The sequence below is a fragment of the Passer montanus genome, unplaced genomic scaffold (genome assembly GCF_014805655.1).
Source record: "Passer montanus isolate IOZ18808 unplaced genomic scaffold, ASM1480565v1 scaffold4, whole genome shotgun sequence".
Classification (NCBI taxonomy): domain Eukaryota; kingdom Metazoa; phylum Chordata; class Aves; order Passeriformes; family Passeridae; genus Passer; species Passer montanus.
Window position 1 is genome coordinate 1,055,330 of NW_024368818.1, and position 27,507 is coordinate 1,082,836.

Sequence of the window (27,507 nt, forward strand, 5' to 3'; positions counted from 1 at the left end):
TTTTTTTTTTTTTTTTTTTTTTTTTTTTTTTTTTTTTTTTTTTTTTTTTTTTTTTTTTTTTTTTTTTTTTTTTCTGACAGGTTCTGCTTTTATTTCTTAATTATAAATAACAGATGCAGAGCTCCCAGTAATTTGATGGCACACTTCATCTCTTTGGGCTGCTGGGCAACAGAAGAGTTAGAACAGTGAAAAGTTATTGAAAAACTTACCTCAGCCAAATATGTAACCATACTCAAAGTAATATCAGCAAATGCTTCATGAAGGTAACGGCAAACCACATTTACCCAGGTAGCACAGTCCCTTGTGTAGCTGTGTGTTTTATAAAGGGTCATGACATGCGCAAGATTTGATAGCTTGGGATTCTTCTCCTCCAAACAAACCTAATTAAATATAAACATCAAAACATATCAAGAACAAGGCAACTGCATTTACAGGGTTTGAGGATGTACAAACCAGCAAATTATTTTCATACCTGAGCAATCCTTTCGGCTATATCTTTACAAAACTGGTTAGGGCTGTCAAAATGCTGAATTAAATGGGGCAGGAGACACAAAACATTCAGTGGAAATCCTAGAAAAAGAAAATACAGGACAAAACATATATTCTAGGCAGCAAGAGCCACAGTGATCTTTAAATTGGTGTTTCATGGGAGGTCACAGTTCCAATATTACACTAGCCATAAACTCACACAGACCCTGTCAAGGTGGTCATACCACTGACCACACCGTATTTGTCTTAAAGGGGCCTTAATTTGAAAATCCACTATGTTATTTAGGCAACAATACTCTTGTAAAGCATGAGCCTATTTCTGCAAACACTGCTGCATATTTCTGTTAGAGATAATTTTTATCTTTTCTACTTAACTGGTTTATTGACAGTCTTAACCAGTGGCATTTTCACTACAGCTGCTAAAACACAAAAAGAAATTCAGTGAGTATTGATTAATAAACAACTGTTCTGGGCAGCTGCCAGGCACAGCTTCCACTGTTTTACACTGTTCAGGGTAATAATAATGCACAAAGTTCCAAGTGCTGTAATTAGCTTAAGTGCTGTCTGGAACTGGGATTCAGATCTTCTGCACCAACTCATAGCTCAAAGTGGTTGATGCAATACCTGCAGCAGCTGTAACAGAGAGCTGTAACAAAATCTGCTCTAGTTCAGGTGGGAGCTCAGAAGTCAACTAATTGTATCTGGACACAATCTGCTTTTTGAAAAGAAAGAATTTGTTCTATGAAAATAATTTTCTAACCTTTCATTCCCTCACCATTAATTCCCTCAATTAAACAAATTGCTGAAATTAGGATCATGGTTTCCCTACTCCTGCTTTGCATTCAGGGAAAAGGAAAGATACCTCCAGATGGTACTGTCACAGTATGAATTTCCCAACCAAAACGTGGAACACAGGCACCACACAGGTTCTTAGAAATGGGCAGGCTGTTCATGGCATTCATTCCTTTACTCTGTGTCTAGGCTTGTTACGACTAAGTTGTAAAGCCTGGACATCTGTCTTAGTATCTGTGTTTCTGACCAAAAGAGAGGAGTAAAACTCTGGTACAATGCAGAAACTCACTTCAAGAAATATAATTAAGAAGTAGCCACAACCTCAGCTAAATAATGGGGAATTTCAAAATTCTGTCTTACTTCCTTATAACCCAGGCCTCTCTCCTCACTCACTATTGTGCTACTGTAGTTTATCTAGAGTGTAATAGAGTTTTTGATTTTTATATTTTTAGAGAAAACACCACAAAACACGTATTTAAAATCAAGCAGTTTGATATAGTTTGCAAACAACTGAATAGAAAAACTGACCAAGTAGGTAATAGAAATTTTGACAGTATCTTCTTACATGTTTACTTTGTCACCAATCAGAAACTTTATATGATGCTAAAGACCTAGAAATTAAATGCTAAATAACACATGATTTCTCTCCTCCAAAATCTTGTTGTGGATTCACTTTCTAGAAACAGGTCATTATTTCTATGAAATTCCAAAAAAAGCTCACCCAGCTCAAAGCAAAAGTACATTATGCTATATTGTAAGAGAAAGAAAAATTGCTATTTTTGGTTTTGTTCAGATAGCTGAATGAGGTCTGTCACCAAATGTCAGTGCAACAGAAACTGAAAGAGAGGAGAGCATAATGGCTTACCTATGGCTTGAGAGGAATCCACCATGGATATTCGAGACACTGGTGTCAGCAAACTGAAGAGCTGGAGTGTGAGGTCAGTGGTAGTAAGGGAAGTGAATCCTTTCAGGAGTAGCTGCTGAAGTCCTGAGAAGTCTGCCCATTTCAGCTGCCCTTGCAGCTTCTCTAACTTCTCCCGGTTTTCAGCTTTATCTAGTGGCAAATGAGCCAGAAGTTTATTCAGCAACCGCAGTGCCATTAGGTACTCAAACTCAAAATCTGATTCCATCAAAGCCACAGCAACCCAAAAGATGGTGGCCAGTAGGTTGGTTGGATTGTTAATATGGGATGGATCGGTGAGACTGTCCTTTAGAGAGGATGAACTTCTGGTTTTAGAGGACAGGCCTTGCTGGGTGCACGCTTGAATTCTGTCTAGTGTTGCACTGCGTGGTGGGTCCGAGGACTTGTCCACGTCTCCAAACTTTTTGGGTACAGAGAAGCTCCTCTGGTGTCTACTTCGCTCAGCAGTGGCTGTGTTGCCACCTGCAGGATTCATATTCAGCTGCCCTGTGCTCTTCCGATTTGCGGTCAGTTTGGTGTTCGATGTTAAATCTGGTGAAGATGAACTGAAACCAAGATTTATAACATCCGTTACATTGTGTGAATGCACAGCTTTCATGTAATGTACATATCAGATGCAAGATAAGTATTTTTCAGACTGTAAATAAATATTTAAATGGAAGAAATAGAACACCAAAGCATCTATTGCAGCCTGCCTTCTTTTTTCCAGAAGACAGACATGCCCATAGATCTGACAGAGATAAGATTCACATGGCACTGCAGCAAATCAGAGCAGGATAGCCTACAGTCTACATAGGCAAGAATGACATGGGGATAAGAAATACAGAGCTGTGAAGTGACTTATGGCAATTCCCAATGGGACTGTGACAGAACTGAAAACAACTTTGGTCTTTAAAATGCCCTCATCAATGGAGCAAGCCCTGAACTTGGCACAGCTGGCAGGCACATGCACAATTGCTTGCTGGGTAATGTGAGAACTGTGGGCAGAAAAACCAGCATATCTTAAGCAGAACCATAAATATACCACATTATCCTCAAGAAACCTGTCATTTGGTTGCCCAGGCTCTTGCCAATACTTCTGAAAATTTGTTTTCATTGCATCCTGTCCTGCCTGCATCCTAAGATCTATTCAAGATGGTTTACAGAAAGTGTAGGTGCTTCAATTTCAATGACTAATGCCTCCTCATGGACTACCACGTGATGATCCAGACAATACCTATCAATTATCTGCACAGAGGAATGTGCTGTGCTGATACATGCAAGGGAAGTTTGTTCTGGAGAAAAGCTAATTCCTGACTCTGATCCCATTCCTACCTCATACACTATGAGTCTCTACCGTCTACATTACTTGAAGAAAACCTTATTCTGGAATCAAATGTCAGGGTAAAGTATATTGCACCCCAATGCTTTCTGGAGTGTTTCGTACTCTTTGTTCCATATTGCTCTTTGCTGAAATGTGCACTAAAGAAAGATAAACAGCCCTTAGTTTAGGAAGGAGAAGTATATTTATCCATCTCTACTCTGTTCCTTGGGTTCTGCCATGGCACAGCACCCTGCCTTCTAGCTTCAGAAATGACAGCCCTGGTATTTTTGTGCTGCAGGTAAAGCACAGTAACTTATGAATATTAAAAAAAAAAAGTACCTATTCTGTTGTTACTATTAGGAGTCAGATAGACATTCATCTCCCTCAGTACTATCAACAGCCATGTTACAGAGGGAGCCTGTGACTTCCCTCGATGTACAAACGTCTATTTTCAGGCCAAGGGTTTAATAAAGGTGGCCAACACATCAAGCAAAATCCATGTCTACACAAAAATTCTCCCTAGTTTTATTGAGAAGAAACCACGATCACTTATTCCTGAGGAATACCTGACCTGAGAATGACACGCTGTATGAAACCAGTACTACAGAACCCATGTTCCTTCCCAGATACATTTTCAGGTGTATGACACAAAGGTGCAATACAATATTTTTAAAGGATATTAAAGTAGGTTACAGCCAAGTGGCAGCAAGGTAGAATTTAAAATACTTTGTGAAGTTTTATTAGTTCTATCAACATTATTTCAACTATGGCAAAATTTGGCTGAAATGTGCTCATAGTCCGGTTCTCGGAAGGTTACGTAACTTCCACCAAATAAGGTCAGTCCTATCAAAATTATTTTTTGCTGTTAGACTTCAGAACTGCACACTTAATGTCACGAAGCATTGAAGAAAACACCATTAGGAGAACAGATTCTTACCGCGATAACACCGTCAAAAGATCACTGTTCTTCAAACAGTCAGAGAGATTATCCACTGCAGCTTCCAAAGTAAGTAGTGCCTCCATTACATATCCCTACCAATGCAGGAGGTTAAGCATTTTAGCAAAGACATTCAAAACAGTAACATTTAAAAATCTTCAGTTCATAAAAGGAACAGGCACCTACTGAAAACCTATAATTTCTCCTGAAAAAAGCCCCAACATTCATATCAAAGCCACTGCCCTGAACATTACAATGTCACTACAAGTATGTTTTATTTTCTGCCTCTGAATGATCTATGAAGTTATGTAAGAAAGGCATATATCTCATCAAGGGATTGGCAATGACACACTGAACCTCCGACTTGCAGGTCACTGATTTAAATTCTACACAAGCTGTTGTGACAGAGTATTACTGTCATCTTGTGGCAGTTTCATTACCTAAATAAAATACGGAGGTGATGTCAGTCTATTTCTTACTGGGAGCCAGTATTTCTCTTTATTAAATCTTGAATCTTGCTATAGATAGTCTCTGATTGTAATGCAAAATTTCAGTCTGTTTAGCTCAACAGAATGAACATCATAGTGTTGTGAAAGGTCTGTATCAAATTAAGTCAGTGTAAGCTTTGTATTATTATGGATGGTGTAGATTTCTTTACTCCTAAACATGTTAACTCCTGAGGAATGAGACAGTGTCTATTTTATGTCGTGAGATTACATCACCAGATGATGATGGATTCCTTAAACCCAAATTAATGAAGTTGAAAAGGAAAAAATTGGTCATCACTAATATTTTGAGTGACAATTACTAAAATTTCATAGTTGTTCTCTTTAGAGCTATGTAAGATTGCAACAGCCTGATGAAGGCTTAGCTAAGCTACGTATGATTTCAGCAAAATCAGAAGTAACCTTTTCTGAGGCCACGTTCTACATTCTACATTCTACTCACATGACTCCAGAACATCTTGTTAAAATGGGAATTTTAAATTAAGTATGCATTGAATCAACAGTTCTAAGAAGCATTGTTTACACATGCATACCTGAATCTCATCTCCATGCTCTCCAATAACTTCTACCAATCTTGACAGGAGGTCAGACAATGCATGTGCAGAAAGGGGCTGCTTTAGGGCCCTGAATATCTGGAAAGAGCGACCAGCGTAATGTCTGGAAGAGCTTGAAAGAGCTGTTTGTAAAGCAACTTCACTCAGATGCTGCTCCAAATGAAAACCTAAGCAAAAGAATAGGATGTCAATTTTTTCCCTCTTTTTTATTACAGACTTTACTGTGGGTCATGAACAGGCTGAACCTACTCTGTGAGGAGGATATGCTCTTTAGTCTATGCTGCAAACACTGAGAAATGGAGGTGCAGAAATGTCTGCGCTTTGGAGAATTTTACGTTTACTTTGCACAGAATGCAAGAAAATTAACTGAATTAACTGCAAAACAAAATTCGAAGTATGAAACTGACAATCTGACTTTTTTTTTCTTTTTTACAATTCCTGGACAAACTTGCAAGCCATTCACTATTCTTGCTGGCAGCAACAGTAACTTCTGAACACTCCCAAACCTGAAGTCAAATTGAATTAGGAGACTTTCTATTAGCTTCAGAAGGCTTTGGATAAGATCTTTAACATAAATACCGATGCTGCATTCTGCTTTGATCTTGGAAATTATTTAATTAGTGACTGTGCTGGTTTTCAAAATGCAATCAGCACATCCCCTATCTTCTAAAAACCATAATAAATGAAAAATAAACTTTTATTGCCAGCAGAAATTTAAGAAAGTATATTTACTTAGTATGCTGTGATGTATTTTACTAACAGGACACAGAGGAGATTTTATCTGGCAGAATCAATCAAAAGGCTTTCCACCAACAGCTTTGAAGAAATATTCAACACTTAGGCACAGTTTAATCTAACATGATTGTTTTAAAGCAATTCTTTCATATGTCATACATCCTTGTTGAGACATATTTACTGTGCTTCTGCATAAGCAGATCTGCTAAGTCCCAGGCTAAACACTAAGTGTGACCGTGAGGGAATATTTTTTTAGTTATGAAAGCAAAATATTTACCACCTGACTTGGAATCTTTAAATACAGATACAACATGGCGCAGAAAATTAGTGAGCTGTTCAGCACTCTTGGTGTTCTGATTTTTGGGAGTGATATCTTCATGGCACCAAAGTGGACCAAATGCCCTTAAAGAAATACAAAACAAAGTGCAAAATTTCTTTGAGTTATCTGAAATAAATGTAATCAGTTAAAATATATCATCTGTACGGTACTTAGATATTTACAGATCCTTGACCTGGTAAACATGCAACCAAACATAATTTTAAATAAAAGTAAATAAATATTCCTATGCTGCATTTTAAAATATAAGCTATGCTGTGTAGAGAGCAGCATAAACAAATCCCTGTTTTTCAATTCAACATTGTGCCTAGAATCTGCTGGCTGTAGCTGGTAGTTAATATTAGTTTCACTATGCACTTTACACTTGATATCTAATTTTATAATAATGAAACTGGCTTCTTCTATTACTTCATTTCTGAACATAAAACTATTGGTCAATTAAACATCTCTGTCAGGCAAGATTTTTTTTCTGTTTTTTTTTTTCTGACACTGTAGTGCTTTTTAGTACCTACCTACTACTGCAAGTATCAATAAAAGAAGAATGGGGTCTGTAATTACTATTAGAGGTCAGTCGTTTTCCTTTAAGTTGCTTCATGGATGTGTGCATTTCAAGTACAAACGTATCCTCTGCTTATCTGCATTACCTGGTTGTCAGAAACTCAATTAATTTGTTTGCTTTCTCATCTGATTCAGCAGCAGTGTCCACGTCCTCAACTTCTTGTGTAATCTGTGGGAGATTTCCACTGCTGCCTCCCAGGCTGATGCTGGAGGAGGTGGAGCTGGAGCTCAAGCCGGAGTCTGGCACTGGAGAGGACTGGTATTCCCGCAGAAAGTCAAAGCCACCTGCCAGCCAAAAGGGAGGAGATAAAGATGGAATGCACTGGTGGGCCAGCTTTGCAGATTAAAGTGTCTGCCAAGCAGGTCTTTTCACAGTCAGCAGCAGAAACCTTCCACTGGGAAACATGGGGAAAACCTGCAGAACACAACCCTCAAATACTGACGGGAGTGAAAATGGTACTTTGTTTCTAAATGTGTAGAATTCAGAATAAAATGAAAACTAGTCAAGATTTCTGTTTTTACTGCACAAGGACAACAGTACAAATATTCCAGGGCATTTGACATTCAGAAGTAGGACTTTTTAAAAGTGAATTTAGAAGTTGGCAAAGTGCATGTAAAGTTTACTTCTCTGGGCTAGTCTGATATGGAAAAAAAACCGCTGGGTGGAATTTTTAGAATGATTATGCTGTCCTAATTTTACCAATGTAATGGAAATCAAGACACAAATGTGGCTTCTTGGAACACCTTTAGTAACTATACCCACTGGACTCGTCATACAAAGTATTTTCAGCATTAGGATGAAACACCTGAGTAAGAGTTCTGCCAGATCAAAAGCTTGCCACAGTTTCAGAGCTAATATTAGAAACCAAGACCTTTTTTCTTAAGGTTAGACTTCTAGTCATGTTTAGGCTGTACCTACAACAGAAAAAAAAAGCCCTTTTGAGAAAAATGGAAGCAGGACAAAATCCATTGCAAATCAGAAGACTCTTAATTTAGTTGTCTGACATTACATGGAAAAAAACTGAGCTGAAGCTTTTTCAGTAAGGATGCTTTGCTATAGCTACTCACCCACACTCTCACTCTTTATATTAGCTTCTCAAAAACCAGTCCAAAACACCAAGTCTTGATAACTTCTTGAACTCCAGAGGGTCAGAATGAGGGTACATTTTTTAGATGTAAGAATGAAAACTGGTTTTCGTTTTGGCAGAAAAGCAGTAATATAATTTTAATGTGATAACTTTATTCTGTATTTAATAATTAATAGATGTGCAGTGGGAAAGAAACCCACCCAACTCCAGACAGGAAATTATTGTGAGATAACAATTACATTTTTTAGATGCAAGAATGAAAACTGTTTTTCGTTTTGGCAGAAAGCAGTAATATAATTTTAATGTAATAACTTTATTCTGTATTTAATAATTCATGGATGTGCAGTGGGAAAGAAACCCACCCAACTCCAGACAGGAAATTATTGTGAGATAATTTTTCACAGAAGTTATTCAGAATGAAATATCTTTGGCCAAAATAGTTCATCAATCTAGAATACCTATTCCTTCTGCTCATTGCTTTAAAATAATTTTGTCTTGTCTCAGAAAAAAATAGTAATAAGTTATCATGTAATAGTTTTTATAGGCCAAATTCCTTATTACTTCCTAAATAACCAGGGAAATGGCACTGACATGAAAATCTTTACTTTTCATTTTTCACTGTATGGTAAAGTTCCTCACCCTCTTACTGACAACTAATCCTACACCACAACAAGTGGTTCTGTGATTCCTTCAAAATGGAACAGAACACTTGCTTTTAGTAATATTTTATGACAGCAGTAAATCTAACTAGCAGCTTTCTACAAATTGGTTCCAACCAACTCCTTTAAAAACAGGTAAATTGCTAAAAGTAATAGAACACTGACCTCAGCAGAGGTCTGAAGTAAGACTCCTAATGTAGAAAGAGATTTCAGGACAGAAAAGCAGTGTATCAGTGATTTAAAGGAGGGTGTGTATCATGTGAAACTTAATTTAATAATGGAAAATCTGAGCCGCACATTCTTGCTGCTCTTCCTGTGTCAGAATAATTTCTTTTAAGGGTGAGGAATGATTGTCCTCATTTAAAGTAACTCTGGATCCCTGAGGGGGGAATCAGGAAGTTATTAGCCCTATTAATTTTAAAATACTACATTACATATTTTTGCCTTACATTAGGTAACTTTTTCAATATCATGAAAAGTTGCCTAATAATAACTTGCATGCATCCCTAGGGTAGTTCACATGGAATTAGTGTTAATGGGAACTGTTCTTATTTGCCACTTTCTTACTTTGATTTATCAAAACCTGACAGTATGATAAAGTGTCCTTTTGCTTCATTACCTGTGTAAAGATATTCAGGTAAGTATGCTGGCTGTACTGTCAGAGTCTTGGTCTCATTCATCTCTCTGGTCTGAAGAAGCACAGATGCAATGGCTTGATAGTTATTATTGCAAGACAATGCAATCAAAAGGTGAAGCAGTAACTTTTTACTGTGTTCAAAGACCTCAGGGCGGTAATGGTCAAGACCTAAAAAGAAAAGGTTACAGCAATCTCTGAATATGAAGCAATAATAAACAAGTTCACATTCCAGTAATAGCAAAAATTCCAAGGCAGTTCATGATAACAGTGCAAATAAACAAAAGATGTAGTATTTCCAGACACAGTTACCAGTGCTGTCACTTAAATGTATGTGTATATTCAGTTTCCAGACTGAAGTCCCACACATGAGGTACAACGAATGAGTGGCAATCCAGCTTTGTGCATTGTCTTACTGCAGTTAATTTGACAGGTCTGGAAAACCTTTAAAGATGAAGTATTCTTCATAGTGGTTGAAATTACATTGCTTACCACAGAATCTGGCTTTCTAGCACAGACGTCAGTTTTAGAATGTGTGCAAACTGTAAGAGGCAGGTACTGATTTATTAAAAAAGGAACTGACCGACAAATCACTTGAAAAAGAACTTCAACTACCACTGACCAGCATGAGACATCAGCCCCTAACTCAGGATGCAGAACTCAAACTGAAGGTCTAGCACTGAAAGACTCTGGTTTAGTTTACACAACTGACATCTGTAAGATTTTAAAACAGCCAGAATAGTTCACAAATTACAAATATGAAGGAAACAGATATTTCTGCACTTGTTTTAGTAATCTCATTTTGATTCTCTTTCAGTACCCTGCAGTATATTTAAACATACTTTCATCTGTTTAAGAGCAGTTTCAGTGTTGAGAAAGTTAACTTTTTTCTTCTTCAACTCCTTTCTTCTCAGGATATATCCCTCTTCAAAAAAGCACTTACTTCATTACTCTGTGTGGCAGCAGCCAACAGATCTTTCAAGTCAGGCATTTTCTAATATACTCTAGTCATGCTGGTTCTTGTTTGCCCTGCAAAAATGAAGCTGCTCATACTGCCACAGTCTGAACACTGTACCTTTGGCTCCTAAGGGCAATTCTTTCAAGGTCCCATGACCCTTGGTCTTACTCATTTCCCAACAGCCTCCTCCAAAAGAACTGTAGCCATCCTGCCCACCTCTATTTCAGCTTCTTAAGGTTTCTGCTCCTATTCACATTTCTCCATCTACTTCCACCTGCCAGAAGATAATGAACCCATCCTACCTGGTTTCAACATATATTTCAAAGGTTATAAAAATGTCTTTTAGCTGAAAATAATTTCTATATTGGCAACAGTGGTAGTTGAAATTCTATTAAACCCCAAGTTGTATAAAAGTATTGGCACAGATCTTCCAACTAGGGCATGAGAAGAACATTTCAGTCTTTGTGCTCGCCTAGTGCTGGTCCCTTCTTTAACCTGCAAGAGTTCCAAGAAGGGTAAGCTTCTGTGACATGGACACATTTCCATGGGAAAGGAGTCTAGTGTTCAACTAATTTCACACTGGTTGCAAAAGAGATTTTAAACAGCAGTGATTTTCATGCACCAGAGATAAGCAAGTTCAAACCAGCAGTCTGCCTGCCTGCTTCACCAACAGTACTACAAACCATTCAATAACCTATTAAACACACAGACATTGCAAAATTCTTTAATTTTAGTATTTTCTCACTCCTTCCAATAAATGAAAGGATACCAGCTCTCCATCTAGCCAACATACTAGTCTCTAGTCTGCTTTTCAGTCAGATGTATCTGCCTGCTCACATTCCAACAGGACAGCAATACTTAATTTTTAATTACATTCATACCTTTGGCTAAGTGTGGCATAACTTCCTTACAACATCACAAGACCTCTCTCCAGAACAGAAAAATTTTTCACAGGAGGTATAACAACTCTAAAGAAGTTGATCTTGAAACCTGAAAGCTGTGATCTCACTTTAGTTACCACTTAACTAGTTACATTTAGTTACCAGTTATATTTAATTTTAATTTCACATTTCAAAATGGTGAGATTTTAGCCAAGGGATTGTCTCACATGGTATTAATACATTTCTATTTATTCTTTATTAAAAATCTGTAATGTTGAAACCTTATTGCACAAACAACTGAAGATATTTTTCTAATTGATTACCAGTATCATAACTCTGTTTCTGCATATGTTTATTTACATGGCTCCTTGATGACTCCTTAAAGCCATCTTAGCTGCAGTGGTCACACTGCTCTGTACTACTCCTTCTTAGGTTCTTAATTTATTCCTGTGACAATTTCTAAGTGTAAGTACCAGTTTTTTCACACTTGTTACAAATCATAGTAAAGATGTTGCTTGATCAGTTAATGGTTATTTGATTTGTGAAATCAATGTACTGATATACAAACCCTATTTCACCAAAAAAATTTAAGCAGAACAGTTGGTAACAGAGCAGCAGTAAAGGAGAACAAGTATCTTCTTCAACATAAATTTCATTTTACCACTGTGCTGTAACATCCCAATTTAATCTCTTTTTGCCTGCTGATCAGCAGATCTTCCCAGACTGACTGTGAATACTTAATGGTAACTATGGTGACTGAATGAGAAGTGAACTGTGATCTCAGCTCTAATACATTTATCTCACAACTGCCTGTGTTTATTTGTGAACACTATAATTTATCAACCATGGAAGTTAGGGAATGGCTTTATAATGCTGAATACCCTTGTGTGCTAAAAAATTAGGCCACTTACTTTTGGTAATGTTGAATGGCAGGACAAGGAAGGTAACAGCCTCCAGATGAAATGTGCTGCAGTCAGGAACAGACAGAGCAGTGGGGAAAAAGCAGTGCCTCAGGGCCCAGGTACATAAGGGAACACACTGATGATAAAGTATTCCACCAGCAGTGAAATTAATGAAGCTTTGCTTTCCAGTGGTCTGTGTCCTACCTCCATTACCTCTAAAGTACAGCTATCCTGGCTCTCTTAAGACTATTTTTGCAAAGGCAAGAGACAGCACAGGTGTGTGTAGTCCAGGTTCAAGGTGTGTATAGACTGTCATCACTAACCAAGCTGGACAAAGGCAGGAGTTTCACCCCCTTTTCTTGCAGGGGCCATTCCACACATTTTCATAGAGATATTTTAGGAAGTCATTCATCTTCAAATTTCTACACACATCTCAAATTTGGGTGAAATTGGCGAAAATATTCAAAAACTTCAAAGTATTGAGAGTAATTTACAGACTGCAACTGCCTTGGACTTTTTCTTTTAGGGTGGAGGGAAGAAATCATAAAACACGTAAAAAACAGAGTACCATAGCTTCAGCAAAACTAAAGTAAAAGGAGGGAGTACATTTATACTTTCTTTCTTGTTCTGTTGGTCTTACCTAAAAAGAGAGCATGTAGCAATAAAGGGAGGTGAAGAGCCCAATCTTCTCTCACACTGTGATCCACTACCATCTCAGTCATGAAGATAACAGCAATATTGCACCTGGAAGTTAAGTTTGAAGCATCAGTTTCAAAGCTCTTGGAAACAGGAAAGCACAAACAGGATGCTTATTTCTGAAGAAATACACAACCTATAAATGTTCAGATTTGTGGCATTTCTTCTCAATACAATTAATGCTGAAGCACTTTACTTACAGTATCAAGCAAACAAGTACCCATTACTGAAAAAAACCCCTATTCTTGTCAATATGAATTATGTAAAATAGGAATTTCAGAATATGCATGGCCTAGTTAGAATAAAAGATCAAAGTGCTATGAATAATAGGCACAGAAGCCTGGGAAAATAAATTTTCCTTTTCTGTTTCAGTTGTTTCATCAGTCTTATTCTTATCAGCGATGTCCTACATTGTAAATAGGCTTTCTGGTTGAAATCTGGCAGAATTGTGAGCTTTCACTGCATGTGGATTTTTGCACTGGAAATCACCAGAAATTAACTGTATGAGTTTCAGATGTTCTGAATGGTGGGACAGCAGGATTGGTGTTGGTCAACTACTAAGAGGAAGCATCTCACTGTCTGAAGTGTCAGAATGAGAAACTGCTCACCTGTGAAGGGGTCCCCGGGGTGTGATGGTTTCAGGGAGATAGTCCACGAGTGGTGCCCAACATCCTCCATTGTAAGGCATGGGCAGGGGATGCGGCTGTTTGGTTTCAACAATATTCAATAACCAGCTTGTATATGGAGAAACAGGATCATCTGCATGGAAAAGCATTCAAAAGAAGTGCTTAAAACTCATGGCTGGTTACCTATTTTTGCAAAATACTGTAAGAGATTTTATGCTAACACATGAGTTCAGCTGTTTGGAACAGTGTGGTAAGATGCCGTGAGGTTTGCAGATTCCTGTGTTCAATAACAAGTGATGCATTTTTAATCCCTCTTTCATGCTGCTGGAAATTAAAGAGATTCCAGGCAGACAGCACTGAATGGTAGGAGCAGCAGCTGAATCCCTGCTGTCATTTAGTAGTGTTGGATTCAGATCACAAAGCACCAAGCAACAGACTTTCTCTTCAAAAATGAGGGAAAAGTTCAGCCAACAAAGCTGCTGTCAGAAGCCATCTGCTGCAAGGAGCAGAGTACCAGTGACACATTCTTGCAACTCCTCACCAGTGCCCTGCTGAGTGACGCTACAAAGGCAGAAGTTAAATGTCCTGAATTAGCAAGGAGGCATAAGGAATGCAAAAAACATCTTCAGGGTAATTTTCTTTCAACAGGGATGAATGATATCTTGGATTTCTCAAAGATGTGTTTAATTTTGCTTTAGTGTGACAGCTGCTGTCTGTTAATGAGTGTTAGGGTTTTGTCTCCCACCTGTTTATCTGCAATGATGTGGGTCAACTAAGTTATTTCCACCACTTTCTGTCTTGTCTCAGCTGCACAGTTTCTTTCATCTCTCCTGTATTTTGTTCCCTCTCATTCCTCTTGATTTTCTCACTGTTCAGTTTTTATTTCTGAGGTCTGGCAGTCTGTGACACACTGCCATGGAAAGTATCCTTTCTTGGTCTGTTTTTGACATACATTCAAACACTGCCCTTTATGAATTTTTAATTAGTGTTATTTTTTGTTCTGTTCTTTCTTTTTGTGTTTTCATTTGTTTGCTTTTTTATTTTGTTTTGGTTTTTTTTTTGTTAGGCTTTTGTATTTTAGGTAGGCTTGAAACTCAGCATTTTCCTTTTCTTTTTTTTTTAACAGCATGTATCTGATGCTTGTCAGCTTTCCCACGGGAAACAAAACTGTTTTCATGCCTACAAAAGTATCAGAGCTGGATTTTGCTAATGTGTATCACTTCTTAGTTTTAGAAAAACATCTTCAGATTTCCAGATCTTCAGGAGACTTTCAATGCAGTAGCTGCTTCTCCAATTATTTCAAAAATGCCAGCATTATAACTCCCATTTTTAAGTGTTGGTCTTTTAAGGAACACTTTATAGCTTTATGATTTAGACCTCTACTTAGATTCTCTGGAGAATGATTGATCAATTACAGATAGAAAGGAATAAAATGACTTAACAATATATTAAAGTATGGCATTTTCACATATTCTTAACCAGAATTAACCAGATAATGTTTGTCAGATGCTTTTCAGAGCAAAAGCACTGCACAGGAACTACTTATTTCTACCAATTTAAGGGTTTCACAAAGTGCTTCACGAAGGTCACACCGAGACTTAGATCCTCACTTCTGTTTTCACAGGTTTATGCGCAGAACGATTTAAAAAAAAAAAGGCACCCTGAAGGTAAACATAAAATCCTTGCCTGAACAAAAAAGTTTGTGTTCTGCATAGCAGTGTTCTCTATTTATATCCTCAGCAATACATGAATGTTAAAGTAGATTGGAGAGAGGGGAGAAGCCATACCACCAAATCCTTTGCAGCCTAGGCTGCCTGTCTGAGGGAGTAAGTGGGAAGTTGCATTACGTTTCTTGTAAAATGACAGGAGATATAAAAATTCCTTTCTCTTATTAGAGTTCTATATAAATTTCAGTAGCTAAGTAAAATATATTTTATTTTCCTTCTAGGTATTCACATACTTGCTAAAGGAGCCCTATGAGAAGCACACTTGGTATAAATTTTCATGGTAGTACGAAACTTGCAGGTATAGGCAGGAAAAAACATTTGGGCACTGGCTGGAGGAGACATTCCAAAAGAGCAAAGAAAATTTCAGTATTTTTTAACTTTCTATCACTCTAAGCTCTTGTTAAAACCAGGTATTTATGAAGGCTGTTCTGACAATATAAACGCTGCTCTGTCTTGAAAGATTGCTCATGCAGATCAGATTAGCACCAGTGCTTCAATTAACATCTGGTGAAGCATTTTAAGTAGCTGCAGAACTAGAAGCCATAAAAAATTCAAGGCAAGTGTACTAAACCCCACTGAGTTTAAGATGTTGCACACTTTCTTATGTATTTAAACACCGGAGTTTGTACATACACAATATTTTGTCAATACTGTTCTTCATAATTATGAATAATAGTTGGTGGTGTACATTAAATTATCCTATTGCATTGTATTTTACAGTCTTTGCATATTTTGCAGAAGAGTATAGCCAAAAATTACTTGGATTTAAAAATATGTAAAATCTTTACTTTTCATTTCAAAATACTGTTCCAAAAGGATATCTGCAATACCAAACCAAGACATAATGGCCAATATAGTACTTGACCTGGCTTTAATAAGCCAGTGATCAAAGTCAATAACAAGATCCTGCCTTTTTTACATTTGCTTAGGGCCTAGCCAAAACCTGTAAATTGAATTCATTCCAGAAATGAAGTCAAACCATCAAACTCTTCAGTTTTGCACTACTGTACAAGAGTTAACTGCTTTTCTTTGTAATCTCTGCTGAGCACCAGTGTCCATTTACAGCCCATTTAGTAAAAATACGTAAAGAACAAGAAGCATGCTCAGGAGCCCCATCTCCCTTCTAAACACATGTTTGCACAGTGCAGCCCAACCTGGTAGCAGAGAGCACATAAAAGCTAATGAGTAGGTAAGACCTCATATTTGGAAACTCCTGAGCCTCTTTTCATGCTCATATAACAGCGCTTGATTTGCAGGGATATACTGCCAAATGGCACAACTCAAAGTACTTGCTCTAATGATCTTACAAGTCTTGTGCCTTGCCATGTATGAAAGGCCCAGTGTGTTACTCTCTGGAGGATTCTCTGCTGCTGCTTTCTGTGAAGTTCTCTGGCCTTCAGATGGGTTTGACTGAACTCAGATTAAACAAAGTGAATTCATTAAATGAGATATGGAGGTGAAATAAGGACACTCCCTGCATACCGATGCTACATTACTGTTTATACAGAACTTAAACAGAAAGGCTCTGTTGGTCATTACAATGTTTTCCTCTCCAACCAAAACACCAGAAATTTCATCAAATTGAATATAACTTACTTTTGTCATCATCGTAAGATCCTCCAGAGCTATTACTGTACCTCGATTCTAGTCGGGTATGGGCTCTGATGACATTACTGAACCTTCAAATACAAGAAAAGAAATCTTCATTAAAAACACAGACTGACATTAAACATCTGCACTTTATGTTTACCCTAAAAAAAAAAAAAGGCATTTCCTTAAGCATTCACTTTTACACAGGAGTAGACAGCAAATGAATGTAATGCTGATTCTTTCCCCAAAACATTTTTTGCAGCCAGTCTCTGAGAAGTTCTAACAGTGTGCTCCTGTGTCACAAACCTTTAAAATTTAGCAAAAGGAAACTCTCATGCTGCAAATGTGTGATTTTTTTCTTTAACATGGTGCTAATAATGCCAAGGCTGTGGGTTCAATCCCCATATGGGCCATGCACTTCAGAGCTGGACTCCATGATCCTTTTGCGTCACTTCCAGATCAGAATATTTTGTGATTCAGTGACTGACTGGATAGTCCAAAGCCAAGCCTGCACCAGTACCAAGCAGGAAAAACTACAGCAGATCACCCTTCAAGAGGGGAATCCAGCAAATGCCAGAGCAGACCTAATAGAAAAGTTAAGGCATATAAGAGCCAGAGCAAACTTTTCACAGCTGTCCTCAAATCTGCCACAGATTCATGCTAAGCTGACTTTTCCTGGTGATCTCCTTTGACTTCCTCCACCTTGTGTTCTCAGGGTAATCAGGCCTGAAGTGGAATGAGAGGAGCCATACTGACAGCTGACACACTAGTGATGATCTAAAAAACATCATCATTCCTGCAAAGCTAGGAAACTAATTACAAATGACCATGGATCAAACAAGACAAGACTGAAGATTTTCTAGACAAAATTCAATTCAATTTCTTACTAATGTTCATACACCTTAGTGCAGGGTATTTTACTATACATCAATGTATTACATTGTTTCCAAAGCATGTGTGTCTCATAAGCATGCAATAAACTCCTTGTGCAGTTGACAAATGCATTGTCAGCCTTCCAATACATGGTATCCTATCTATGGACCCTCATTATTTCATATGTCCTGGCATATGAAGTCAATATTAATGGACATTCTAAAATTGACACACTAAGTGTAGATGAACTTACAGCGGCTACAGAAACATAAACGCCAGCAATGAGTTCAGGCAAATTATTTTTCATTTTCTTCTCAGGTATCTTTCAGCAGGATCCTGAATATCAGTATCAGAACTTTGTAATTTTCCTTTAATTTTTATCATAAAGTCTCTGGCAGATCTGAATTCTGAAAACCTTTTCGTAGTCACATTTAAAATTTATATAAGACAAGAAATCCTGACTTGAACTACTGTAAGAGACATTTGCTCAACTAGGCTGTGAATCAACTGAATAAAAATTTATCTTAAAGCTATGTAGCCATAAACATTCATATAAAGAATAATTAAAAATTCAGAAGAAAAAATGGTTTTATTATCCTTTTAAGTACATTTCTAGTGCATATGTTGAAAAACATCACTTAAAGTCAAATCTGTTTTACTATCAATTTGAAACTTAGAATTGCGTGCCATTTTCTACTTACATTTAAATCAGCAGTCACATCTAACTAACCTGACAAAATGCTACTCTTGTTTGTAATTGGAGAGAGGAAGTAATTCAAAAGTTTTGAAGTACGGAAAGGTTTGCTCACATAATTATCTCTGCACCTCTAAGCCCTGAACCTTAGGGAAGGAGCATTGTACTACTGAAGTGATGCTAGTGACTATCAGTGACTAATGTAATAGTAACACACTAACTGACAAATGCTGTTATAAATTGTCCAAAGCTCTCTTGCAAAACTAAGAGTGCTTCTGTGAGAGAAACAATCTGTGCTCTAGGATCTGATGGCCCTTAGGTTTTGCATTTATTCATTTGTCATTTGTCAGTATGTACCAGAAGTAGCAGAAGTCTAAACTGAATATATAATTTATAAGCAAGTTATTTTCCATAGATGTCCTCTATAAAATATTTCATCAAGACAAAGGAGGTGTCCTTGCAATCACTGATATAAATCTGCAAATTAAATTTACACACTGTCCATGAAGTCACATAGTGTGATCAAATCTGATTTTTCATAAAGATTTTAGTAGTCATTATTTGATGCACATTCGTAATTTTTTCTTTCACCTTTGTGGATAATTCCTACAAAACCATTACCTCCTTAGGATAATTCACTGAATGTAGATTTAACAGTTCTTCCTTTACCATTAAACAAGAGTCAGGAACTAGAATCATGAGAATAGCTTTTTTTTTTAATTATGCATACTGCAATAAAGCCACTTAAGATCAATCTGAGCACCAGAGCTCCTCACAGTACAATGCAGAACTTTTTGCAGCACCTCACCCTTGGCCTAGGAAAACACATACATTTTGAAGGAAAAAAACTCAAGCCACAAACCTTTCATCAGTCTCTTTCACCACTCTGCTCTCCTCTGCATCAGGAAAACTGTCTTGGCCAGCTACAACAGTGTTACTGCTGGAGGTGGTTCCTGTAAATGAGATGTGAATAAGAACACCTCTTACATGCAGCAGACAGCATCTCGCAGGTTTTTTTAGCAGCTACAGTGAAAGTGACAATCCTGCAAGTACTCGCACACATGAATGAATGAACACTGTTACTTCTACAGACCAGGACACCAGGACCTGCTTCCATGGCTGGATGGTGTAAAGTTCACATGCTTTGAGAAGCAGATTAACAGAATGACGGTGGTCTACTCCTTAAACTAAGCTCATGCTCTAGAGACATAGTCTGTTGTTTTTCAAGGATTTGGAAAACCATGTACAATGTTAAATGTGGGGTTGGTTCTTAAGTATATTTGACTACTGCAGCTTGGAAAATGGCATTAGGCCTTTCAAAACAGAACTACCACACCCTTGAGGCTCTCAGTTTTCAAGAAACTGCTTGATGTATCTGCTGTGCTCACTGCATCGATGATGAGTTCTTGTACTGCGTAAAACAGCCACTAGAAAGTGGAGTTTTCTGAAGAGTGGCAGAATTCTGAACAGCATCAAATATTAGTAATATGCTATTAAAATAGTTAAGACAATCGAGCACATGTTAACAAAGCATATACATCATTAGAAAGGAAAAATAATTGTAATTTAGACATGCAACAAGGCCCTGAAACTTGTACTTTATGTATGCATGTCTGAATGGATGCAAAAGTGAGAGACTGTTTTTTGCAAAGAGATGAAGACTCAAAAGAGCAGGAGACCATAAAGAAAACACATTCAGGTCATACCAGAAGCTGCAGCTGAGGCTTTGTTACTGGCAGCAAAACGGTAAAATGGAGGATTATCACAATGTTGGACTATGGGGTTCACTGGGTCGGTTTGCTGCAGCTCAAAAAGAAGTTCTTCCATTGTCTGAATAGTGTTATTGCGACACAGATATATTGCAACCTTCTTTATCTGTGGAAGAAAGCAACAGTTGTTAAACTCTGACCAAAGTGAATTTCCAAAGGAAATTATGAATGTTACACTGCAATACTGAAATTATCTTGAATGCAAGTGTTGTTCCTGGATAGATACCACAGCCACGTACAGTTCCTACGTACATTTTATTTTCAAAATAAAACTTCTCACTTTGACATCAAGATCATTTCCCCACCAGACTTTTAACTGCTTCAAAGTTTTTGTTTACCATTCACAATGAATTGTTTATGTATATAAGTATGTAACATGCACATCTACAGAACTGTAGCTGTGGCCACAAAGAGTAAGCCAGGCTTTGAGTTGCTACTCATATCAGTAAGCAAAGTAATAGCAAATGGAAGAAAGGCAGAGCAATTACTTATACAGACTTCATGTATCCTGATTTGAAGAAATCTGAGAGTATCATTTATAGAAACTTTGGAAATTTCTGTAAATCTTTTAACAAGATCTCGAACCTGCACTGCAGCAATGAGGACTGTTGACATACTGAGACCAAATTCGGCTGTATTCTTGAGGGAAAAAACCCTGATCACTACTAAAAGAAGAGACTCTCTCCAGCTCAAAACCACTGGATTCATAAACTGCTGGAGCTGGGAGACCATATGGGGAATATCTCTCTGTGCTTGCCTGCTTTTTTTTAAAGATGTCCCCAAGCAGGTTCTTATAGGGGAGCTAATATATTAGACTGAACAGCCTGTTGGCCTCACCAAGTATTGCTGCTTTTATACTCTTAAATAATTCCATTAAAATAACTTCCTTACTGCTTCTCTTTCTCTTTATTTTTTTTTCCTTAGAGAAAATGCATATATGCAAAGTCTCTTTTACTCTACTGAGCTAAAAATTTCCCAGGGACTTTCTAGAGACAGATCCATCTCCTTCCCAAGGCTCATTTCTGGTTGGGCTCACAGTGCCATTTTCAGCTTCTCTCACCACTGCAGGGGTCACGTTCCCAACACGAGTCTCTGCTGCAGAGACACTCTTCTGAACCTCTTAAATACTCTAAGAAATCTTTCCCTACATAATGTGAAAGAATGGACAGCTCAGCAATTTGTACTGGGGCACTGGGAAAAAAATGCTTAAAGGAAACATAAGAGACAAAGCAATTAATTTAGATGATTTTAAAAAATGTAAAAAATGTGAGTCAGGCATGCTTTTGGCTTGGACACACACAGGGAGAACAGATGGCTGAAGGCACAAAGCAGCTGGTGACTGCCTTGGGGCACTGGGGGCTCCTAAAGGAGATGGGTAAACTGGCAATCTTGCAGCTCCGTGCTCTTTTAAGCCCAGGTGACCTGAAACACTGCTGATAAATTGTCCCAATGATCTTTATTTGCTAACGTGTATCTGTTATCTACATGATAATGGAAGACACATGTTTATGGTATCAGCAGTCTTGTGTAGTTAGCAGAGTTAGGTAGGATTTCTTATCTCTAAACTCCAGGGCATTAGCAAAACACTAAGCAGATGCATGTGATAAGACCAGTGTATTTTCCTACTCCAGACAAAGCTATCAGCAAAGGAGTGACTCATAAGCACAGTCAGGCTTCCTACAGAAGCGAAGAACTTTTTCAGATTTTGCAAAATCTGAGAATCAGACTTTAAACTCAACATTACAAAACAGATTAATTGGGTGGTAGAAAACACAGGAACCTTGTCAGCTGCTGCTGCCACCAGCCAAGAGAAGCCTGGGTGGGAGACCAGAAAAGTCCCACGGGCAAAATAGGAGATGATGAGCAGATGAAGCTGGAGGTGTCAGAACAGATTGCTCTCTTTGTGAAGAAAGAGGACTGAACTGTCCTGGAGGAGGACCGGACTGTGAAAGCCAAGGTTTTGAGGAAAAAAAAAAAAAAAAAGAATTTGAAGAAAGAAGTGCTCTGGGTGGAGGAGGTTTGAGGAAAGGCTGCTCAGCGCTCTGGCATGGCAGGAGTTATGGAAAAAGGAAGTGCTGAAAGCTTTGGCTTGGCAAGTACCTGGATGGGGGATAAAGTATGTGAGGGGCTTCTGGACAAGAGGTGACAGGGTTATCAGGCTTTTCCAGTCAGGCTACATTTGGAGTCAGCACAGGACTACTCCTTCCTCTCAGAAAACTGCCCCTGTTCCTTTCCTAAGCTGTCAGAAATGAGGGTAAAGCAGCCCTCATTTTCTATCTTACCTCTAACAGGTAATTTCCACTTGTTCTCTGCCAACATAGATGGAGACCACCTTAATCCCAAGTCTGTCATAGACTGTAGGATGAGGCAGGTTGGAAAGAAGCTGGGAAGTCTCTCATCAAAACTCCTGCTCAGAGCATGGTCAACACTGAATGGAAAGCCTCTCTAACAATTGAGGGAAAGATCATTTTTCAGATCAATCCTTTTGTTTTCCTCTCATATAAACATTGAACTTTTTCTTACACCAATTCCACTTTCAAATTTTTCTACTTTTGACTAGCTAGGCATATATATACATTGATTTGAGAATACAGAACAGTAAACCCTACAAATGAAAGGAAACAAACGGGATGCCTACAGTACAACAACAACAACAACATTTTGAGGCTTTTCATGGGCTTCTTTATTTTATTTATTCTTATATGGGCAAACATTTCAGCAACTGTAAATGTAGTGTGCTTATGAGGCTTTTTAGATAAATTTCAGATTTATTTCAGGGAAATAAATGGAAAGAGGCTAACTAATAAAAAACCCCTTATTTTAATTGGGCTGGAAAATTCACTAAATTTAGATTCTGTTTCACTCAGCAACTGAGCAATAAGGAACATGGGAATGGAAGTAGCCTGTTTTTCTCAGACAGCCCTGATTTTATTTTAACTTGAATAATAACAATATCCAGCACAGTTTGAGTTGCACATTGCAGCAACTGTTAGATAATTTATGACAGTCATGCAGAGGCAGAAGCTGATATAGTAAGCTTATAAAGGTTAACTATCTTCTGTCTCTTGACATGTCCCACAGAAAGCTCTAGTCTGCTAAAGAAAAGGATGTAGCATTTTCTGGCAATTTACGGCCAGTCTCTGTTACAGTCGCCATTCACAGACATACAGGGTTTCTCTTTGCCACCTCTCACTTGCAATGGGGTGTGCTCTGCTGCTGCAGGCTGAGATTTGAACTACTCCATTTCTTTTTTTTTTAAATTTCAGTTTCCTGGCACTTTTATTCCTGCCATTTAATTTTGTTCAGTGTGTTGGGGAGTATGTTGATATTTCTTGGTTTTGATACCGAAATTAATTTTCTGCAGGTAATAGCTTTTTCTTCACTACAACCGGTGTAATCAGCAGTAAATAAAATAAAGTGCAAAGACTTACATAGGGTAAAAGGATGGTATCACTGCTAACACCACACAAACTAATGAGGAACTGCAGTGTTATCCTAAGGTTGTTACTCCATTTTTCATTGTTGGCCAAAGCATTCCAGACATTTTCCATCTCTGGTCCAGGAATTTCATCTCCATACTGCAAAGAATCATAGGCATACATTCCTTGAAATATGCAGACTTCCAAACTAAAGCACGTTCTTTTAGAACATTTTCTCACGCAAAAAACCCCCAGTGAAATGCTGTAAAAAGTTACAGAACAGTATTTTAAATAGCTACCTGACAGATTTCAGAGCATGAACTCCATTTAAAACTATTTAGGTTCTGATCCAGAGAAGGACTTAAATCATAAGAGACCATAAATGTCTTGAGGACTGTAAATTCAAAAAGTAATCCTAAAATTAAGCAGGTTTTGTTTGATTGGTACAGACTGTTCTAGTGTAAAATTTCTGGTACTGGAGGGAAGAAACAAAAGTTTCACAGGTTAGTTTCTTTGTTTGATTTGTTTTTTTACCTTGGCTGTCATATACATGAGATTATTAAGAACCAGGGAGGTGGCCTCAGGTGAGCCCCAGCCATTGCCTTTTAGTCCACTTGTGACTGCTATTTCCCCATCCTTGTCCTTCAGTTCATCTTCTGGAGTGGTAGGGCTTGAGCCAGGGAGGAGCAGTCTGTTGTCTACCAGTTCAATATTATGAAGCCATGGTAGCAGATAGGTAAGCATGATCTGTCTTCCATTTGGATGTGTTGTTGGAAATCGCTGGCTTACCTCTAAAACAGTAAGAGTTGAAAAGGACAACTTATTAATTTATGATGGAAACCCTAAATACACTGTTTAAATCACATTTCTGACCTTTGTTAAACTACCTGATGGTTTTTTCTTTGCACACTACAAGCATAAAAAACATGTTCTTGAATTTCCTGAAGAGAAACATGGAATTAATGTTCAGTAATAGCAAGCAATTGGTCATGTCTTCTGTCTAAAATCACTAACTCAGTCGGGGCTTAGAAACAAAAAGTCACCTCTTGTTACTGTGCCATGATATATATTAAATAAGGTGGATGTCAAAAAAGAGGAAAAAGAATAATTTAGTTACTGGTGGTTACTCTAGAATTCCAAGAGCTTCTGGAGAATATACAAAAGTGTTCTGCAGATTACAAACGCCTCACTGGCCTCCAGGTTTCTAAGCTATAGTTTAAATAGTAAGGCACTTATTATACCGCGTTTACAAAAAAACCCTTGCATATATTGGGATCCTACTTCCTGTGGGAATGTCTATGAAATTCATAGCTGGCTGTCAGTTCAGGAATGCTTGTATACAGCACTTTATATAGTTTACAAAAAAAACCCCCAAAAAACAACAAACCCTGGCACTGTAAGACAAAGGGATTTGGAAAATCTGGGATAAGAAATACAGCTTCCTGCCAAAGTTAACCACATTATCTCTCTGTTCCAGAATTCTTCTGTAAATCAGTACAGGAAACATTTCCTTTTTTTACTCACTCCCTGGTTTTTAAAAATTGTGAAGACACACACTGTTCTCTCCTCCTTATGATTCTAGATGTCTCAGAAAGGATGTCTCACTTGGACTGTAATATCCTGTATATCTGAGATTTTTTTAAATGACACAGTTATTACAGCAACATGAGTAGACAAAACAGAGATAATGAACAGCATTTGCCTAATGACAAATGAGCCATCAGAATTTCCCTACACCGGTTATTTATAACTCATGGTATCTTGGGCACTGAGAAATGTAAGGGTGATGTATTGTTCCTTTACCCTCCCTCCAGCCCCTACAGACTGAGTAAAAACAACAGAAAGGGATTTTAAGAGCCAGTAAAAATTCCCACGATTACAGACATTTGCATTCTGTTATTTAAAAACTAGAGTAACACATAAGGTTGATTAAACCAGATAGATATGTCTCAAAACATCATTGTTCCCAGGAATGGCCTCACAGTAGGCATATTTTGATTGGTGCTCCTGCAGGTCTCATTCTTTAACTTTTTTCTCAGTAATCTTGAAAATATATATTTCTGGTAAAATTAAAAAAGACATGCAGATGTGGCAAATAACAAAAGGTAGAGATCACTCAGAGTAATTTGAATCATTGGTAGAACGGAACACAGGCAATCAAACTGCCCAAAGTTAAAGTCATGTTTATATAAAATGAAGAAATACATCCTCACAAGTATGATCTTTGTAAATCCATGCATAAGAAGAATCACATGAGAACCCATCATAGTAGTGTTTGCCAATGTCATTTTACCTCATTCAGGGCATTTGTAATTTCAAAGTTACCCCAAGGTCACATAAGTGGCTCAGAGTTCCCAAAGAGGGCTTCTGTACCCTGTACCTCTAGGAAATATATATTGGATTCCTAAATCTGATTTGACCTGAACCAGAATAAAAACAGGTCAAGCTAAATTTATAAACAGAACTGTGGTTCAAAATGGTAGCAGCCTAGCATTTGCAAAAAAATGTAAAGGAGATAATAAGTCAAATAAATACAGGTACCTGAGAAAAGTGGAAGGGTAAGTTCAGGATACATCCTTGCTAGTTCATAGGAAAGAAGGGCAAGTGAGACACTGTAAAGAGGTGGCAATGGACCATGTGTTCCATACAAGATACTGCCTGGTCTTTGCTCAGCTACCTTCTTTGAATAAACAAAAAGCTTTGATTCAAGGATCTATAAAAGACAAAAGGGAAAAAAAAAGGAATGAACAATAAAAAATTATCGAATCAAGAAATACCAGCATTTGAAGTTTAGCTATTAGAGAATGCTCTATATGTTTCAGAGTATAATGCTCCAAATATGAGGCACGATAACATTCATTTTTACATAAATCTGCTTGTAAGTTTTTATAGCCAAGACAAAACCGATTGTTTATTTTCAAAACAAAACTAATGTGCAAATAACAGTACTTCATAAGAAGTTCAACAAAAAAGTCTCCAAGGGCAGGAGGAAAAAATAAGTAGCTGATACGTGCCTGCATAAGTTGCATGGAAATTTCATAAATCTCTCTGTTGGTGTCAGATGCCTTGAACAGCACCAAATTTAAAAGCGTCACGATATCAAAAGGATAGTTCCTAGAAAAATAAACAGAACATTTTTGTGAATGCTGGTGAGGAATGCAGATTATATTCACTCTGGTTTACTCTGTAATATTGTCTAAAGAGAATTTTTCCCTTCTACCATTAGAATATGGGAAAGGGAGCTCTTGTGAATACACACTGCTTGATCAAAGGACCATCTGGTGAATGGGAAGAAAGAAAGGATTATTTATAATTACCTTGGACTACTGCTTAGGAATGCACTGAGTTACCCACAATGAGAAATGGAATACCTGTGTCTGTGACTGTGGATTCATTTCAATTTATAGCATAAACTGTTTACAGGACAGGCTGACACCCATGAAAGAAAATGGGGAGCATGAAAATTGCCAGAGATAAAGAATTTCTTAAGCCAAGCTGCAATTAAAATAGTCCCTTTGGACAAAGGACACTATCTCTGACATAAACATTCTGAGGTATTCGACAATTCTATGAAAATTGTTTTCAAAGAGTAAACATTAAGAACTGCTTCAAATAGTCTGCTATCTATAAAGTCAACATCAATTTTAAGTTTAAACATATCAAAGTGTTAATGAGAATATTGTTAGAGGAGCAAATCCCACATCATAATATTTGGATTTGCACTAAATAGGTTTCTGTTTTCTCCTGATGATTTGTAAATGCACTGACTGAATTGTGAACCATCAATTTATCACCCTAGATGTCAGCTACAGTGCTCCTGGATGGCTGCGAGATGCTTATTTGGACTTTTTGATATGG

At 37.6% G+C, this 27,507-nt stretch overlaps 1 protein-coding gene across 14 annotated transcripts in view; it reads right to left on the reverse strand.

The window, feature by feature from the left end:
* Positions 1-27,507, reverse strand: part of FRY (FRY microtubule binding protein) — a 227,915-nt gene that overhangs the window by 39,326 nt on the left and 161,082 nt on the right. For 10 of the 14 annotated variants that reach the window (XM_039718372.1, XM_039718370.1, XM_039718373.1 and 7 more), the window contains 17 exons: positions 26,664-26,763; positions 26,191-26,362; positions 24,184-24,440; positions 23,662-23,808; positions 20,168-20,336; positions 19,324-19,414; positions 16,901-16,983; positions 13,560-13,710; positions 12,896-12,999; positions 9,500-9,685; positions 7,220-7,418; positions 6,516-6,640; positions 5,483-5,670; positions 4,444-4,538; positions 2,147-2,748; positions 473-570; positions 210-380 (listed from right to left, as the gene is read on the reverse strand). In XM_039718372.1, the coding sequence (XP_039574306.1) occupies positions 210-380; positions 473-570; positions 2,147-2,748; positions 4,444-4,538; positions 5,483-5,670; positions 6,516-6,640; positions 7,220-7,418; positions 9,500-9,685; positions 12,896-12,999; positions 13,560-13,710; positions 16,901-16,983; positions 19,324-19,414; positions 20,168-20,336; positions 23,662-23,808; positions 24,184-24,440; positions 26,191-26,362; positions 26,664-26,763 (2,938 nt within the window). The remainder of the gene's footprint in view (positions 1-209; positions 381-472; positions 571-2,146; positions 2,749-4,443; positions 4,539-5,482; positions 5,671-6,515; positions 6,641-7,219; positions 7,419-9,499; positions 9,686-12,895; positions 13,000-13,559; positions 13,711-16,900; positions 16,984-19,323; positions 19,415-20,167; positions 20,337-23,661; positions 23,809-24,183; positions 24,441-26,190; positions 26,363-26,663; positions 26,764-27,507) is intronic. The other 4 variants (XM_039718361.1, XM_039718363.1, XM_039718369.1 and 1 more) reach the window with 1 other exon arrangement.